Below are 19892 nucleotides of genomic sequence, written 5' to 3'. Positions count from 1 at the left end.
CCCCACTGAAATTCCTTTTGTCTTTAAAAAAACTCTCACCAAACCATTATTATATGAAATGTTAAAGGGATTTATTTAAGAAAAGAAAATCAAAACTATGAACAATAAAATGGCAATAAATGCATACTTATCAACAATTGTATCTAGAAAACAAACTAAGCAAACAAGAACAGAGACAGAATCATGGATATGGGGAGCATTTTGATGGTTGCCGGATGGGAGGAGAATGTAGGGGAATGGGTGAAGAGGTGAGGGGTTTAAGAAGTACAATTAGCCCTGGCTGGCATAGGGCTATCTATCTCAGTGGATTGAGTGCAGGCTGCGAACCAAAGTATCGCAGGTTCGGTTCCCAGCCAGGGCACATGCCTGGGTTGCAGGCTACGGCCCCCAGCAACCACACATTGATGTTTCTCTCCCGCTCTCTCCCTCTCTCCCTTCCCTCTCTAAAAAAAGAAAAATAAATCTTAAAAAAAAAAGAGGTACAATTAGGTAGTCACTGAATAGCCACGGTGATATAAAGTACAGTATAGGAAATGGAGTAACCAAGAACTTATAGCATTACCCATGGACATAAACAATGGTAGGGGGATTGCCTGAGGGGGTAGGAGGTACTGGTTGGAGGGGGGGGGGGCAAAGAGGGAAGAATTGGGACAACTGTAATAGCATATAATATAATTTAAAATAAATAGCAATAAAATATAATTTAAAAAATCCTTAAAGTTCTTCTCATGTTTCTATCATCCCTAACAGAAGGTTTGCTAAACAAGCTTGCTTATGTTGGTACAGATTTAATTTAGAAGTAATGCCTGTCCAGACAACCTAAAATCAATTTGAAATATCCCCATGTAAAAATTAGAAACAAGAAGGGGGAAATGATCACTAATACAGAGGAAATTAAAAGAACTATTAAAATACCGAATGAATAAATTTGAAAACCTGGTAAGAAAAAAGACATTGGTAAGATTGTTAAGGAGCTAGCTATCTTTGCAAAAGAAAAAGGAGTAGGTGATTGTACAGGTGAACAATTTCAAATGATCAAAGACAGATAATTCCAATGCTTTTTAAAGTAAATTATTTAATTTTATAAAAAGAAAAAATTTTTACAGCATAACAGTGATACCAAAACTTAGATCAGGGGTCTGAGACAAAATTTAAAAAGGAAATGAGAGATCAATCTTAGTAACCTATATTTTAAATATAGTAAGTAAAATTCTGGTAACAGTGAGTACAACAGTTAACTCATTTGATGAATACTTTTTTGAGAGCCTGCCATATACTTAGCACTGTGCTGGTGAAATAGCCATGAACAACCTAATTTATATGTTAATAGCCAAAAGAAAAAAAGCAAACAGAATAACCTCTAAAACTGCCCAGAGGCATTTGATAAAATTCAGTATCTCTTAATTTTAAAATATAGTCAGTAAAATAGAACTAGATGAATACATCTTGGAAATTGTAGAAAAGAATCTGGCCCAAGCCAAAATCTAGCATCTATGTTTAATGTATGTATATACTCCAGAATATTTTGGTTGCCAAGTGGCCACTAACACACAGGCTTCAGCAAAACAGAATTTATTGGCTGCCCTTCAGGGTAAGGACTACACAGCTAGATTCAAGGCTTCACATAATGTCATCAGAACCTGGCATTTCTCCAATTCTCAGCTGTACTCTCTTTCATTTTGGTTTTATTTTCAGGCTCCATGCAGTGTGTCAAGACAACTGTTAGGAGCACCAGGTCTTCATCTGCCCAGGTTCAAATCAAGCAGGAAAATAAGTGTAATTTTCCTCAGTTGCTCTTATGTAAGTCACAAGATTTACTCTAATCAGCCCAGCTTGTATTAATTTCCCATTCCTGAACCAATCATGGGCATAGGGATATGATTTTCTAATTGTCTGGACCTCCTCTGCACATGGACTGAGAATAGAGAAGGAATGTTCCTGGTAGAAAGAGAAATGTTTTCTAGGTGGCAAATAACACATCAAAGTGAAGTTCAGACTCAAAATGGCAAATAAAAAAAATAAAATAATGAGGAATAAATTCATTAAGAAATATGAAGGACCTATGTTAAAACTCTATTGAGCAATATAAAAAAGGATTTAAATTAGTGAAACCATATAGCTTGTTGCTGGAGAAACTCAGTATGAAAAAAATGTAACTTTCTCCCAAATAACTTTATCAATTTAATATGGTCCCAAACACAATGGCAACTGGTTTCTCCCCTAACAGTTGGCAAAATAATTAGAAAGTTCATCTAGAAGAATAAACATGTCAAAGCAAAGTGATATCTTTTAAAATTAAGGATAGTACGCCCTGGTTGGTGTGGCTTAGTGGGTTGAGCCTGCAAACTAAAAGGTTGCCTGTTCGATTCCCAGTCAGGGCTCATGCCTGGGTTGTGGGCCAGCTCCCCAGTAGGGGGTGTGCGAGAGGCAACCAATCAGTGTGTACTTTGATGTTTCTCTCCCTTTCTTTCTCCTCCCCTTCCTCTCTAAAAATAAATAAAATCTTTAAATAAAATAAAATTAAGGATAATAGACAGGAAAACTAGTCCATGTGATATTCTCATGTATAAAGTTATAGTAATTTTAAAAGAATGGCACCATTGTAGAAATAGATGGAAAGATCAGTGGAGCAGAATAGGTGATCAAGAAGCATACAAATACTTTAACATTTTAGTGATTATATAATTTTTATAAGTTTGCATGTTCATTTATTCCATAAACATCTAATGAACCCTGCTATCTGCTAGGTACTATACTATGACTAATCAAGGAAAATCAAGAAACAGTTTCTATCTGCAGTCTAATTTAGGAAATGTAGAAGATGGTTGTTACAGTCAGATATATCTGGGATTGAGAATGGTTTTATCTGTTTGTGAAATGTTCTGGAGACAGAATGTAGCAAATACCCCCAAAATATTACCTATTGTTAGAGGCTGTGGTAAGAGCTTTCAAAGATGATGTGAACAAATAGTAGTGGGAAGATAAGAGGAGGACTAACGGGGAGGGGCAGTGGACAGTTCTAGTGTTTTACTAATATTAGCAGAAGCTGGTATTGCTTCCCCTAACTAATTTAATCTGTCTATACCAGCACTGTCCAGGAGACAGCACAGCGATGGAAATGTCCTCTACCTGTGTTGTTCAGTGCGGTAGCCACTGGCTATATGCAGTTATTGAGCACCTGAAATATGGCTGATATGACTAAAATACTGAATTTTAAATTTTATTTAAATTAAGTAGCCACATGTAGCTAGGAAGCGACCTTATTGGACAATCCAGGTCTATATAATAAGAGTAATATTTATTTATTATTCTTTGATAAAGAATGATATGATGGTTTATATTATTATCTGGGAATGTGGTAATTATCATGATAGTTAATCAGTTATTTGTTTCACCCAACTCTATTCTCCTTCAAAGTTTCTGAATTCATTCATTGTTCTGCCATCCTGTAATATGACTGAGTCAAATATATACCCATATGCAAGGTCCAGATGGGTTGGAGTGATACAGACAGGTAATTTCTGGCTGAAAGAGACAATCTCTGGCAGCTGGTGCTTAAAAAAAGAGATTGGAGTTGCTTAAACCAGTCAAAATGTTGGGCAGTTTAACATTTTGGCCTCAGTTTCCCTCTTATACACAGCTCCTTAGGTTTTACGTGTTCTTTGAAATTCTTTTCTTTCAAAGATGCCCTTTTTTAGTTATATAAAAATGTCAATGGGACAAAGCCACAAAACATAGTTTACCACCTTGTATTATGTTAATGTGGAAAAAAGCAACAAAAACCTTGAGGTCAGTTTCTGGACATTTTAAAAAGAAATTTGAATAAGAAAACTGGTAACTGTAGTCACAGATTTAGGCAAAGGCAGGGCGAGGAATATAAAACGAGACTCTTAAGTTCCCAGGCCATTCTAGGAACACACAGTCCTTCTTCTCTGGGATTTGTGTTGTGGATTGCAGGAGGCATGCATAGCCATTGCCCATCTGGCACACATTTTCTCAGGCTGTCAAGCTATATCTGACTTAGTAATTGAGAATTCTAATTTTTTTTAAACCTAGAATGTAGGAAGAACCTCTAAAACACTGGCCTGAAAAAACCTAATCTCCCTTTGGTTATTTCGGTAGCTGCAACTTGAATAGAAGACAACTTGAGTGGAGATGATAGGAGACAATCTGGGCAATACTATTCAGTGTTGCTTAAGGCTTTCTTTCCCATATGTCCACACATTGAGGGATGCAAGTCAGCATCAGAAATCAGTTAGTATAGGCTCCAATTAATAGGTCAGGTAGTAGACTTAATAGTCCAGGGTAAAGAATTTTGATTGCTATCTCTTTTTTCTATCCAAGGTTACGCACATACACAGAATTTGAGTACTTTTTCCTTAGAAAAATAGAAAGTTTTGTTAACCTGTTGGCCAAACTATTTAAGCTATTACCTCAAGCTTTAACTTAAAAATACATCAAATAACAAAAATATATAATTTCCTTCCAAATTATAATCAGTTAAGGAGAGAAGAGTTAGGTAACTGGAAAGAGGTAAAGAAGAGGTTAGGAAGAGGGAGACAAAGACAAATGGTAATCAAAGTAAACTCTTCTGATTCTTTTTTTTTTTTAAAGATTTTATTTATTTATTTTTAGAGAGGAAAGGGAGGGAGATAGAGAGAGAGAGAGAAACATCAATGTGAGGTTACTGCGGGTCATGGCCTGCAACCCAGGCATGTGCCCTGACTGGGAATCGAACCTGCGACACTTTGGTTCGCAGCCTGTGCTCAATCCACTGAGCTATGCCAGCCAGGAACTCTTCTGATTCTTGTAGTTTTTAAATAAATAATCTGTTCCTTTCATATTCCAATTAGCTGGGTAACTACTGTTCAGTGATTCTTCTAAGCTCTCCAGATGATAACCACCACAGCCAACCAAAAGTGCACCAGTGCCTTGCACTTGATAGCAGTGTCCAGAGCACTGTGTGGGGTAGAAAAAATCCAGCCTTGGCAAAGATCCAGCCCTGACCAGAGGTTTTCTCCACATGACATTTATCTTCATGCAGCTGCTGGCTGATTTTCTACTGGATAGGTTGTCATTTTCTCTCTTCAGAAGCAACATTTCATTTCTCTTGAGGAGGAATTTCTTCTATTAAGGAAGTGTTTGACTAATGTGACCTACTTCTGTCTTTTATCAGTCAGGCAAGAGAAAAGCAGTTTTATAAGGCTCTTCATTGGGGGTTTCTTCTGTGTTTCTTTCACAGAGATTGAGACGGTGAAATTGGCCCGTTCTGTCTTCAGCAAGCTACACGACATCTGCTGCAGCTGGGTGAAGGACTTCCCTCTCCGCAGGAGACCCCAGCGTTACTATGAGACATCGATCCACGCGATCAAAAACATGCGCCGGAAAATGGAGGACAAACATGTCTGCATTCCTGACTTTAATATGCTCTTCAACCTGGAGGTAAAGGGCGCTTCTGCAGTCAATGAGATTTAAGAAAAACACCCTCACGGTCCTGTTTTCTAACAACTAATGTACTTCTAATAGTGTCTCTGGTAGGTTGGAATAGGACTAAAGGCAAAATGACACAAATTTGCTTGCATTAGACAATAGGAAAGGAACTTTGTTTTTTTAATAGGTAATGCATTCACGTGGTTTAGAATAGGAAAATAAAATCTCTTTCTTATCTCTGTCAAACACTCAGTTTCCCTCCGTGAAGGCAAGGGAATTACCAGTTTCTTGTGTAACATTACAGAGCTATTCTATAAACATACAAGTAAAAAAGAAAACTATTATATCACAATAAAGCTGTTTTTTTAAAAGAAAACTGTTTGATAGTATAATCAAGTGGTGTTTATTAAGTTTCCACATTACCGTGTTGCTAAAGCAGTACAAAGCACAAACATAAAAGAAAGAATTTGAGACTGAGACAGTTTTTTGATTTCATGTTTTAAATCTTGGTTTCTGAGATAGGAAAGTAGCTGGAATTACATTTCCGGAATCATTGTGACTGACAAATTGGATCACATGAGCCTTGTCAACTTAATAACCATGTTCTTGTTAGATTCCTCTTCTTTTTCTATTAAGTGTATTATGTTAATGCAAACAGAGGTAGGTTTGTTTCCTTTGCCTGTCATTTGCCTCTTTCCTACACTCAAGTCCATAACTTAGAAATTACAGTGCAATAATTTCTACAAAGCATGGTATTTTCTTCATTTAGCAGTTAAATATAAATTTTAGCTGTCAAGGCCTGATAAGCAGTGATGGTGGGTTGGTAATCGGCACTTAGGTTACAAAGACAGATTTAGCAGTATCTTTGTTTCCAAATGTTATCTTGCCCATGCAGATGTAACCCAAAGGATGTTTTGTTTGGCCTGTTTGATACAACACTGTTAAAAATAATAAAAAATTGGGAATGATCTAAATTATTATGTATAGGCAATGTTAACTATGATACGCTCATAAGATGCATAGTACATATCCATTTAAAGTTATATCTTTGAGAATACTTAATGACATGGTAGAAATGCTAATGACATGATTAATGATAAAAAGGATATAAAATTCTGTGTAAAGTATGATCTAATTTTATTAAAAATGTATATGTATAGAAAAAAAAGGTTATCTATGGATAATGGAATTAGAGATATTTATTTACTTCTTTATACTTTATCAGGCCATATAAATGTATACTATCTTTATAATAGGAAAAACATCAGGGTTTTTTTTTGCTAAATTTAAAAAGTTATACTAATTATTTAAGAGGTCCATTTGGCTCCTCTGCTTCTTCTGATGCTACACAAAGAGTCTCCCCATCGGTCTCAAATTGTTTAGTTATATTCTCATGTCTCAATAAAGGTATTCTTGCTCCCACCCCTTTGTGATAATCCCACAACAGCTCACTCCTCATTTAAAAACTGCTTATTTATGCTGTTTTTTGATCTTACCCTTATTCTGCCAATTGAGTTATTTAAAAATGATTAACATGTCAGGAATGTTTTTCTAGGTAGTTTTGTTTAATTAGTTAATCTTCAGTGGCATTACAGATGCTGTTCATTAGATTGCTAAATTAACTAGTTGTAATGTCTGTAGTAGATACAGACTTCATAATATTATGATTATTCTTGGGACATTTATATGTGGTGCTTTTGTAAATGCAAGTACACCCTTTAAAAGAACTTTGCCAAATTACAAATATACATGTAATCCTTCCAAAATATACATTTTGGTAATCCTTCCAAATACCCACGATATAGCAACTCATCCCTACCTAACAGATGGGAAGACAAGCACAAGAAAATTATATGATTTACTTTGTATATTTGTTATGTTAGAATGACAGGACCTGGATGGATCCAAGCTCCTAGAGCACAAGGATCGTGAAAGACTTACAAATGAAAATCATTACATACTGTTGCCTAAAGGGAGTCCAGGACTCTTCCTTCAGTGAGTTGTAGATCTCCTAAGCAGGCTAGATCTGAGATTTAAACACTTGAGTTTCGGAAGCAAACTACTTAATGGTTTTGATGTAATCTTATGATTAGGCTTCCTTTGACTGGACAAAGCACAGGTTCCCAAGCCCTTCCTCTGGCACTTGTTTTAGCACTTCAAGCAATGCATGGGTGGGCAAGGAGGAGGGAAACTGCATCTTGAATTAGGGGACAAGGTAAAATGTTACAGGGCATTTGGACATCTGTCGTGGTTCAAGCTTTGCCAACTAGTTTAGGCTGTTATTTATGATGAGAATTCATGTGACCATTAATGATTTATTAGGGAGATTTTATAATTTAGAAGTATGTATATGCTATCATTATCTCTTTATTTTAAACAACATAATATAATTGGCCTTGTTATGTGCTGGAAGGCCAATTACTTTCTATTGTTCTTAGTTTCTAATTTTATGATTAAAATGCTTTTCTTTTTGGAAGAGAACTCATTCCAGAACAGCTTTTGTTCAATTCCTCCTCATACCTTCTCTTTCCTTCCTCTCCCCTCAAAATTGTAATAGCAATTTTTTGAAGCAAGTGCATGTGGGTGGTTTCCATGGTGCAAGACAACAACTTTCAGAGAGAGGGCACTTCAGCCTGAGCTAATTAGGCGTGATGTGTTCCAGTGCTCTGATGTAAACACAGATGCCCTAATACTGCAGGTATTTTAGCAGTTGATCAGCCATGTCAGAAAAGGGAAACATTTGGTCTCATTATCTGGTGACAAATGCAGTAGAGGAGCATGGGCTACAGTGCAGGGGATTGGCTTACCGAATCATGCCATACCTAACTCCCTTAACTGTTTCTGTGTTTCTTTTGACAGGACCAGGAAGAACAAGCTTACTTTGCAGTGTTTGATGGCCACGGAGGAGTGGATGCTGCCATTTATGCCTCTGTCCACCTGCATGTTAACTTGGTACGCCAGGAGATGTTCCCCCATGATCCTGCTGAGGCCTTGTGCCGGGCCTTCCGGGTCACTGATGAGCGGTTTGTGCAGAAGGCAGCCAGGGAGGTATGCCTTTTCTCATAAATTCTAGTCATGACTTCACTAACTGAGCTCAGCTTGGTCTGTGGTTAAAGGGATATTTGGATTTTTCTCTTTTGGGACAGGCATTATTATTATCCTCACCCTAGGCTATGCTTATTGGTTTTTAGAAAGAGGAGAAAGGAGGGAGAGAAACCCCAGTGCGAGAGAGAAACATCAATCGCGTGCCTTCTCATACACACCCTGACTGGGGATTGAATCCCCAGCCCTGGCATGTGCCCTGAGCAGAAATCAAACCTACGACCTTTTGGTTTATAGATGATGCTCCAGTAGCTGGGCCCCACCAGCCAGGGCAGGGAGTATTGAAAGTTCTTTTCCAAACTTTGTTCTTGACCTGCAGTATTGGATTCTTTAGTAGTACTAATTCTGTCTTCAGGAAGAGCTTTAGTAGGGTGCTATGATGTACTGTACAGAAACCCCCAAGCTCTAATTTTCTAGAAAGGCTGTCCATTGCTGGATTTGGCAGGTGAGTTTTGTCTTTCTTATTCACTGTTGTCTGCCAGGTTCACACAAGGACCATCTCTCTAAGCAGGCTTGCTGATAAAATCTGGATATGGTGATTAAAACAATGGTCTAAAAAAAAAAAAAACAAGCTGGGATTACTCCCATACATTTAGTTCTGAATGGGTTGGTAGTGTTTTGCTGTGTATCTCTTGAGGGAAAATTTGCTTGGAGACAGTGAATCCTTAGGTGATCCTTGCACTGATTTTTCTCTTAATAGGAAGTGAAGCCAGAGCTCATGTCCTAATTTCTTAAGGTTAATCAGACTTGAGGTTTTTACTCTGAAAGAATGACAGGGACTCTATATTAGGATCTAAAAGTAAAAATTTTAATCTAATTATGAGTCTTGTTATTGGTACATAATTAACTAAGGTACTTTATATTCATTTCTAATTGGGAGCCAATAGAAGAATAATTTTTAATTTTTAAATGTAATTACAATATTATATACACATAAGATTCCTGCCCTATGACCTAAACATTAACTCTTTTCAAAATGAACTTGGAGAGGACAGGGTAATCATTTTAATCCATTTCTTTGATCTCATAGTTATGCTGTACAGTAGTAGTGGGGCCTGGAATTAATGAAGCAGTAATTCAGAACCATTGGTATTAGGCAAGAGAAAAATATTCTGTATTTTCCCACCTGCACCCCAGGTTTAGATTAATATGTAAATCTACCAGCAGCAACAACCAAGGTCTACATATAGAGGTGCGGGGCTAGAGATCAGAATACAGTGCTGACATGTGGCCTTCCCAGGCTCTTGAGAACCAGCACTGCTTGGCTGTCTGCCTGGAGCTGCTGGCTGTCATCCTTCTGACTGAGGAAAAGACCTGGCCCCTGAGGGGTGATCTCTAATCACGGACTTGCAAACTAAGAGAATCACTTGCCGCCTTCAGCCTCTGTTCTATCCCTTTTCCTCTGTGTCCTCAAAAGTATGGCTTTTTTTCCTGACCATGTTCTCCTTATTTGCTTTGCCAGTGATCCTAGAGTCCCTCAGTTCTGCCAGTAGTTCTCTTGAATAATTTAGATTTGTCTCAACAGTTGCTTTTCTCATTTTCGGGCTCCCATGTGCTGCTAACTGCTGGGGAGAAAGTAGCTATTCCTGTTGTGAAGCAGCCCTGCCTCCTGTTCTCTCCAGGGCGTATGCACTGAAGTGCCTTTATCGTGTGTTCCAGGGGGCTGAGTGTTTGAGCAGTCTGTGTGGGAAGATATTTTATCGGTGGGTGAGGACTTATAACAAACTTTCCCTATATAGAGAAAATGAGAAGTTGTTTTTCTCATTGGTTACAAGGGGCCTTTTACCACCCATGACGCATTGGTTCTAATTTAGGCCAAGTCCTTAGTAACAGAAAGTCATGCTCATTTGGTGGTGACTCATGTCAGATGGAGATGTCATTTTAGTATAGTACTATCAAGAGCATTAAGTACAGTGGTACTGAGCCATTGCAGAGAAATTCCAGGCTGTTAGTTCTTTTATGCAGTGTTCCAAAAGGTCCCTAAAATGATTGTTTGTTTCAAGGTATAAGCATCTTAGCACTCATCCAGGGAATCTGTGTTATTATCTCTTGGCTCTGTCTTACTGTCCAGAGTATGGGAGCATTTGTGTGTCAGTCAGATGCTTTATATATTATTTTGTAAAGTGAGGACTGTCCCCCCTAAACATATAGTAGTAGGTCAGTAACAAAACAGAGACCACAATATGGTAATCTTTACTCATAGGGTTCATATAGCACTGAGCTAGCAGGAAAAATAATTTTATTTCTTGTTTACTAATCAGATACCTGCCACAGGACAATTCCTATGATCTGCCATAGTTTTCTTACCTGTATATAGAATGGAATTAATACTCATCCCTGCCTTGCATAGCTCAGATCAAATGGATCTGTGTGTGTGTGTACACATAAATATGTACATGCACATAAACATGGTAAATTCAAATTTAGAAACAGGAATTGCTCTTTGTAAAATTGAGTTATTAATAATCCAGCTCCCCACTGGAAGGTATCAACTGTAAATTGCTTCACATTGAGATTTTGATATCTGTCTATTTTTACTGACTCTAGTTTTATTTAAACTATTTTCAGAGCTTAAGATGTGGGACCACAGGAGTGGTGACTTTTATCAGAGGTAACATGCTGTATGTGGCCTGGGTGGGCGATTCCCAGGTTATGCTTGTGAGGAAGGGCCAAGCTGTGGAACTGATGAAGCCACACAAACCAGACAGAGAGGTAAGTATGGTCTGCTCCACAAAGGCAGTTATTAATTAAGCTTTACTTAATTACCATAATTATCACCATTATCTCAGCAACCATGCTCACCTTTCAAAAGAGAAATAAAGAGAACCTTTCTAGGAAGCTGATGAGTATTGTATATGCTTAGTGTTAAGGTAGATGAATAAATTCTGAATCTAATTATTTGCTTCTTTTTACTGCATTGCTGTTTAGGATGAAAAGCAGCGGATTGAGGCCCTTGGAGGTTGTGTAGTCTGGTTTGGTGCCTGGAGAGTAAATGGAAGTCTGTCAGTCTCCAGAGCTATTGGTAGGAAAAACTAATTAATTTTTGTTTCTCTAAACTGTCCTCTTCTGGCTCATTGTCTTATATTAACTCTGATACAAGGGAACCTGAGATGATCATTTATATTATCAGTGTGCTTATTATTATTTAAAATAACAGTCAGATGATGCCTCTTTTAATTATATTATTTAATTAACCAATTCATTTATATCCTTAAGTTCTATTATTAAAAGGGAACTGTATTAAGTGCTAAACTTACTAGTTTTTACCCTTTTGTAATTTAAATATTTTTTTAAAAATTATTTTTAGAGAGGGGGGAGGGAGAAAGAGAGGGAGAGAAACAGTGATGTGTGAAAGAAACATTGATCAGTTGCCTCTCAGAGGCCCCAGACTGGGGATCTGTCCTGCAAGCCATGCTTGTGCCCTGACTGGGAACTGAACCAGTAACCTTTTGGTTTGTGGGACAACACCCAACCCACTGAGCCATACCAATCAGGGCAAGTTTCTTTCTTTCTTTTTTTTTTTAATGAAAGCCTTTAATCTTTAGTACACAGATCTGCTTGCTTAAAACCACAGCAATTCTCATTTCATTCTATTTTGTGTCAGATTGAATTTAAATCAATATTTTCCAGAGAATGGAAGCTTTCCCCCATATTTTACCTTGCTTTTATATCTTTATGTCATTTATTATAAATTCTAAAATGACATAAACAGAACAAATCCATAGAAAAAAACATTGTGCTTTTTAGATAAAAATAATTTTCTGTATGAGGAATGTAATAATTTGCCAGACAACCCTGGGGTTTCAGAGAGTCTGGTCCCTGGGACCTAAGTTCTTCAGAGGAAGGGGAAGGTCATCAAAACTCTGTCTAAAAACTTAGGCACAGCTAAGTTGACTGGGCACAATACAAGGGAGTAAGTTCAAAGAACTGAGCTATATTCCAGTTCCCGTGTTTCACTTTGGTGCCTGGGTTTATTATTTTAGGTTTCATGCCTTAGCTCCGTTTCTGTTGCTTTTTTTTTTTTAAAGAATAAATCTCTGTGTCTGTGTGGGTAGTATGTATATTGTGCACATATACTGCAGTTCTCCGTTGCTGCCTCTGAAAGAAGCAAAGCACTTTGACACAGGGGTAACATGGATACATGGAATTCAGCTCTGACCCTCCCATTCTGCTTATCATTACCAGAAAATTCCAGAACATTGACAAAATCTCAAAGGACTGACTCAGTTTCGCCACTGGCGTGAGGTCCTCCCACTCTTGGGGAAGGTGCTGGCAAGCTGTGAAGTGGCCCAAATGTGAGCAGCAGAAGGGTGAAAAAGAGAGAAATTCTGCAAATACTTCCTGAAAAACTGAAAGTTGGCTTTATTGTATGACTGTTGGGGTTCTTGGTAACTCTGGAATAAGACCAAATAGGGGAAATTTCTCATTTTTAAAATATCCCCCATATAGAATTGCTTTTTGACAACTCCAACCAAACACCTCTTCCTCTTGATCTTCCTGTCTTTGTCAGGGTATTCAGAGTTATCTTTAATGCCTGTTATAGAGCTAGCTTTACTAAGGATACTTGCCTTTTCTTGTTTCTAAAAATATAACACGAGGGGAAATTGACGCAGGGGAAGAATGTCAACAATCTAAGCGAGAATAATGCAGACTTCAGAGAAGTGACTTTTGAGGTAGATGTGGAAGATGGTATTCTGGGAGAAAACTCCAGGTACAGAGGAATATAAATACGTGGGCATCTGAAAAAGCATGGGGTTTAGGAACAGCAGCAAGTACAGGAGGCTGGGGGAGAGGTGGGAGGGATAAGAGGTAAGTGCTGGTGCCAGATTGTGAAGGGGCCAAGTAGTCTGGGCTTTACCAGGTGATAAGAAGAGGGGCCTTATGGTCAGGTCTGTATTTATAAGATATTTGTAATAATGGTTTGGAAGACAGACTAGACTAGAAAGCCCAGATGAGTGATCATTGAGGATGCTGTTAATACAGTTTGTTATAGAGATGAGGCAGCTAAAAAGGGATACAGAGAAGGGTATAAATTGATGGGACAGCAGGGAGTTTGTGGGAAAAGAGGAAAGCTAACTTCCAGGTTGCTGGCTTGTGTGACTGAGATGATAAAGCATTTATAATAAAGCAGCAGCAATTTTGGGGGTGAGGAGGAAGGCAGATGATGAGTTCACTTTGGATGTATTTATAGTCTAGGTACCTATAGCATGTCTTGGAAGAGATGGTTTATACGCAGCTGGAAATACAGACGTGGAGCTTTGTAGAGTTCTGAGTTGGAGATAAATATAGGGGACCTCATTCATTTTGGCACTAATGTTAGCAACCTATGCAGTATATATATATATAATTTTAAAAAAATTAATTATCATGCCCAAGAATATGTAGTGTGAAGAGTAGAATAACATAATGAAGTCACGTCCTCTGGGTTTGTGCTTGGACCTGCCACTGTACACGCTGTGGGCCTTGGGAAATTCACTGAAGTTCTCTGTGTCAGTTTGTTCCTTGTAAGGTGTGAATGGTAACAGTACCTAACTCACGGAGTTTTTGTATTAAATGGTGCAATACACGCACCACACTCAGAACGGTCTGAAACAGTTTTAGCACGCAGTAATCGTTAGTGCCATCATGAAGTGAAGGAGCCAGTGAAGAAAATAAGAGGGGATCAGAGTTACAGAAGTGGGGTAGCGTAGTTGCTAGGGGAAGAGGGTTTCTAGGAGTAAGTAGTCAACAGGATCAAGTGCTGTAGAGGTCAAGTAGGAAAGATAAAAAAAAGACTGGAATTTTGAAAATGGGAAATATAGCGTGTCCTTCAGTAATGTTTTGTTTAGAGTTATTTCGTTGTAGCATTGATGAGATGCTTTGGGAACTCTTGTTTATATGAATTAACTAAGTGGTTTTGTTATATGTCATTTCAGTTAAAGTTGCAGAACCTATTGACAACATTAAGTGAGAACTTACTATAATTGGTTAACATTTCTTAACCTTCACCCAAGGATATGTTGATTTTTGGGGGCGGGGCAGTGATTGGTTGCCTCCTGTACACTCCCGGACTGGGGATCCAACCCGCAGCCCAGGTATGTGCCTTGACTGGGAACTGTACACGCACACTGCCTTGGTGTATGGGACGATGCCCCAACCAACTGAGCCACCTGGCCACAGCTATAACTGGTAACATTTGAGAGAAATGTTTTGGATCAGTTAGGTATGAAAGCCGGAAAAACAATCAGATGAGAGAAAATGAGCAATAACATAAAGTAACTGATGTTACTTTACGTAGTAGATTTGGTTTCTTGGACAATTTGGTGGTGAAGAGAAATGGTGTAGTGACTTGAGGTTAAAGCTGATTTGGGAAAGGGTTGCTTCTATTGTTTTTAGGGTGAGATTTTTAGATCAGACCATGTTTTTAGGATAAAAGAAGAGAGCAAGTAGAAATTGAAGATGGGAGGGAGAGAAGCCAGAGCCCTAGAAAGACAGAAGGGAAATGGTAGCCGATGCAGGTGAACCTCTACAGAATAACAAAAGAAGAAATAGGGATGGGTGGAGGGGAATTGAGAGAATTCAAGCCTGATAGACTTAACTTTCTTTGAAGTAGGAAATTAGGCCATCTACCCAATCCAGGAGTTTAACTCGAGGAGGGAGTTGAAAAACGAGAGATTTGGAAGGCTTATGGAATAGAGGGCTAAATGGAGACAAGAAGAAGGACTCCTAGGCAGAGTTGAACTCTACTTAGGAATAAATGACTCTTAAAGCTTTAAAATGAAAAGCTTTTAAACTGTGTCTCCCCATGAGCCCTTCAGCTTTAGGATCCGAAGTTGACAGAAGTGCGATGTTTCCTAGCATATGGAGAGAGGAGGTTGAAGACAAAAGGATGTTGCCGTTTCCACCGCGAAATGGATAATCATGCCCTCCTACCAAATTTGGGGGCGAAATGTCATGAATTTGACATGAAACAGTAGAGCAGGTGAAAAGCCAGAATTTTGGCAGCATTTCCTCTGTGCAGATCTTTGTATGTTCTGTTCTAAACTAACAGTTGCAGTAGCCTTTTAATTGAAACACTAAAACAAGATTTTTGAGAACAGTATGACTCAGATCACATTTATTTTTAGAGCTGTAGTTCAGAAAATAATGATGATGATAATACAGTCAGGTGGAAGAACGACTGGAGAAATTTGTGAAGTGGATTGGTGGAGGGCGCTGAATCCCATGATTGGGAGTTTTAATGAGCTTTAACAGGCTAATGTCTTTAATCAAAACCATACTTGAAGAAGATGGTTCTGGCTACTGTATGAACAAGATAGTTTCTTATTTTATAGATAAACTAATGCAGGTAAATGCATCAGTTATTGTTCAGGGTATCTCATGCAACCTATTGGAGAGAGCATTTGGCCCATGTTGGTGCTATTCGAGTTATCCACTGGGTTCTTAATTAGCTTTCTGGGCCTACCTGAGGGTTAAAAAGGGGTGTGAAATGTTGGAGAGAACCTTACTTGGGTAGGAGAACCTATAACATATACCAGAAACAGTGATAATATAGTCCGATCACTGAAGTATATTTCTCTTCATTTTATCTTCCCTTAGTCAGAAAGTTCAGTTTTAGTGGAATGGAAAGGATAGTCATTGATGAGGGCTTTCAACCAGTGCTAGGATTTGGACCCAGGCAGTCTGACTCCAGTGCTGGCCTCCTTAAACCACTGAGTTGATGTCACTATTTTACAAATGATAAAACGCATTTTGTAAATTTTTAAAAACTGTTTACCGATGAATTATGATAATCTAGCCTAGGAATTACTGCTTAATACTGTGTTTTTTTTTCTTATGTAAAGAAAGAGTATCCCTTGTAGTAATAAGGTATTTGGTTACCCAATAGGCTAAGGACCCTTTGGCTAGTTTCTTTCCAAATACCTAAAGGAAAATAATGAACGGATTTGAAAGTGCTCTGGTCTGGAAGTTCTAAACTGCATTGTAGGTGATGAATTATCTTGGTACTCTGGTGATAGAAACCTAGCTTAGTGTGGGTCCAAGGTCTCCAGTCTTTCTTTCTCTACTCCCAGCACCAAGTAGTCAGCTACACATCACTTCCTAACAGTTGTCTCTCTGTCTTTGGCCCTTCCCTGGTGATAATGCCCAGCTCAAACGTCATTCTGTGGGTGGATGAGCTAAGCCAATAGGGCTTTGGGGGTTCTCGCAGTTCACAAGTGGAGAATGAACAATAGCAATAAAGACAGAAAGGGGGTCTATTTGAACAATGATTAAAAAAAAAAAGACAGAAAGGGGGATGATCAGAAACATACGAAGACTGTTTTCTAGAATAAGCAAAACAACTTAAAACATAGAAAGCAGCCCTGGCTGGTGTAGCTTAGTGGATTGAGTGCCGGCCTGCGAACTGAAAGGGCCGCTGGTTCGATTCCTAGTCAGGGCACATGTCTGAGTTGTGGCCCAGGTCAGGTCCCCAGTAGGGGGCGCACGAGAAGCAACCAACATTGATGTTTTTCTCCCCTTCTTTCTCCCTCAGTTCTGCTGTCTAAAATAAATAAATTTTTAAAAATCTTAAAAAAAAAACATAGAAAGCAAATTGGACAGGAACCAAGGGACTAATGTTCTGTTCCCTTGTCTGAAGCTTGGGATGACTTTCCTGGCTTGTGAGAGTTGGGCTTGATTTTTTAAAATCCCTTGTAACTCAAGCCTTTCTCTGTGTTTGCAGCACGACTATTTCTAAACAAGGATAGAACAAGAATTAAGTTTAATGAAGAGTGATCAAACTTTGATTTGCTTTTCAATGTGGACTTATTCTCAAATCTCAACTGAATCAAACCAAACCACCAGCAGAAGAATAGATCTATTAAATTAACAAAGTTTTCCTACATAGGACTGAATCTTTCAGTACAGCAACAAATTTAGATTAGCTAGGGCACAAGATTTAGTCTATGCTAGATAAGAAATTAAGCCAAATTAATGGCGATTATTTAACTGAGAGTAAGACCAAGCAGTGTCTGATTAACAGAGAATTCAAATATTTTATCTAACACTAGAAATTCTTACCAGTAAATTCAGATGCCAGTGCAGCAGAATATGGTCAGTCACAGCACTGGCTGAACACATTCCTACATTCCAGGTAAACCAAAATCTGACCTACGTTCTAATTCCCACAGGAGATGCTGAACATAAGCCATACATCTGTGGGGATGCAGATTCCGCCTCTACTGTGTTGGATGGAACTGAAGACTACCTCATTCTGGCCTGCGATGGCTTCTATGACACCGTGAACCCTGACGAGGCAGTAAAAGTTGTATCTGACCACCTGAAGGAGAACAATGGAGACAGCAGCATGGTTGCCCACAAATTGGTGGCGTCAGCTCGTGATGCCGGGTCCAGTGATAACATCACTGTCATTGTGGTATTCCTGAGGGACATGAACAAAGCTGTAAATGTTAGTGAGGAATCAGATTGGACAGAGAACTCTTTTCAAGGAGGGCAAGAAGATGGTGGGGATGATAAGGAGAATCATGGAGAGTGCAAGCGGCCTTGGCCTCAGCACCAGTGCTCAGCACCAGCCGACCTAGGCTATGAGGGGCGCGTGGATTCATTCACTGATAGAACTAGCCTGAGCCCAGGGTCCCAAATCGACGTGCTGGAAGCCCCAGGCTACCTAGATCTCACACAAATAGAAGCAAGCAAACCTCACAGTGCTCAGTTTTTGCCACCAGTTGAGATGTTTGGTCCTAGTGCAATAATGGAGAAAAAATCAGTTCAATCATCATTGCCTGAACGGAGTGGTCTTGGAGTGTTTCCTTCTTCCTTTAATGTGCGTTCAACAGGGCAGCAGATATACAGAATGGAGAGTCTCTCTCCCGTCTGTTCTAGGTTGGAAAATGAACAGTTCAAATTCCCAGGAAAGAGAGTTTCTAGATTATCTCATTTACGCTATCACTACTCAAAGAGGCGGCATGGATTCAGGTTTAATCTAAAGTTTAATTCATTCCTCGCTGCTCAAGAGCCTTCCTACAAAGTAGGCACTAGCCTGTCCTCACTCATTCGAAGTGGAAAGAGAAATAGGATGTTAAGAAGTTCTCTGCCATGGAGGCAAAACAGTTGGAAAGAGTACAATGAAAACATGAGGAAGCTCAGAAAGAGTAATGATATTACACACCTAGGTCTTCCCGGGAGCTGTAAAATATAATACGTTCTTTAGAGTAGGTTAGCTAGCTCTCCCCCGGTAGAAACACCACTGTCAGAGTAGAAACAAGGTAGGCATTTCTGAAATACGTGTTCACTATGAAACCATGGATGGCTCTATTCTTAAATGTAAATAGATACCTAGAAAACTCGAGTATTTTCAATTTAAATAAAAGTATTGGTGGTTTCACTAGCGAAATTACACGCCCCATGATATATCTCCACATCTACATACAAGCCCGCCCCCCGCCTCTCACACCACTAGTGGAAGCTTGTGAATTTCTTATTTTTGTCAGGATGTAGTGTTGAAATCTCAACGCAGTTGAAATCTGGTCTGATGTGCCTAATATTATCTTTGCAAAACTTAATGCAGACTTAAGATTTAGTTGGGGAAATGTTCCTCAAAAGACTCGAGGGGGAACCCTTTACCTCCCCCTTTTTTGGTAAGCAAAGACTAAAAGCCATATGGGTTTTAACTGGTAACAATGAAAGTAAAACCTAGTATAAAAATGTCATATTCTCAGGCTTGTGAGGCGGCATATAGTAAAAGATTTACTGATTTTTTTTTCCTGTAACATAAAAGACAGTATTTTTTTGAATTAAGTATTTCCTAGGGCTGTAGCTATTTGGGAGTTTCATAATCTGTTATGGTGCTTTCAGTGGAATTTTTATTATTTGTCATTTTAGAAGACCTTTGTCAACTGGTTTTAACCTATGATGCTAACATGTTTTTCACTGTACCTTCATCTCAGGAATAAAACTGGTTTAATGGAGATGATGTCAGGTACAAATACACTAGAATCAGATTGCCATTTAAAAAGAAAATTGAACAGCATTCCTATTTTTTCTGCCTTTAATAAAAAGTCCCAGACAGCAGAGGCATAGGAGAGGGAACCCCAAAACCAAGAATTAAAAGTTGTGTACTTATTCTTATATGTTTTAAAATTATATTTTATTGATTATGCTATTACTATTGTCCCAATTTTCCCCCTTTGCCCTACTCCACCCAGCAGCTCCCAACTTTGTTCATGTCCACGGGTCACATGTAGAAGCTCCTTGGCTCCTCCATTTCTATACTGTACTTTATGCATCCCCATGGCTGTTCTGTGGCCAACAGTTTGTACTTCTTAAAACCCTCACCTCTTTACCCAGTCCTCCAAACCCTCCTCCCATCTGGCAACCATCAA

The 19892-nt window shown here is 38.7% G+C and overlaps 1 protein-coding gene across 1 annotated transcript in view; it reads left to right on the top strand.

Moving 5' to 3' along the window:
* PPM1E (protein phosphatase, Mg2+/Mn2+ dependent 1E) overlaps positions 1 to 19892 on the top strand; it is a 126480-nt gene extending 106588 nt beyond the window's left edge. The window contains exons 3-7 of the mRNA XM_045837469.1: positions 5243 to 5442; positions 8290 to 8478; positions 11101 to 11244; positions 11461 to 11554; positions 17682 to 19892. Coding sequence (XP_045693425.1) covers positions 5243 to 5442; positions 8290 to 8478; positions 11101 to 11244; positions 11461 to 11554; positions 17682 to 18709 — 1655 coding nt within the window. The 3' untranslated portion in view covers positions 18710 to 19892. The remainder of the gene's footprint in view (positions 1 to 5242; positions 5443 to 8289; positions 8479 to 11100; positions 11245 to 11460; positions 11555 to 17681) is intronic.

This window comes from Phyllostomus hastatus, unplaced genomic scaffold, assembly GCF_019186645.2.
Source record: "Phyllostomus hastatus isolate PE091 unplaced genomic scaffold, TTU_PhHast_1.1 phas_contig_210, whole genome shotgun sequence".
Taxonomy (NCBI): domain Eukaryota; kingdom Metazoa; phylum Chordata; class Mammalia; order Chiroptera; family Phyllostomidae; genus Phyllostomus; species Phyllostomus hastatus.
The sequence above is the reverse complement of the archived record's forward strand: the minus strand, read 5'-3'. Positions and strand labels throughout refer to the sequence as shown.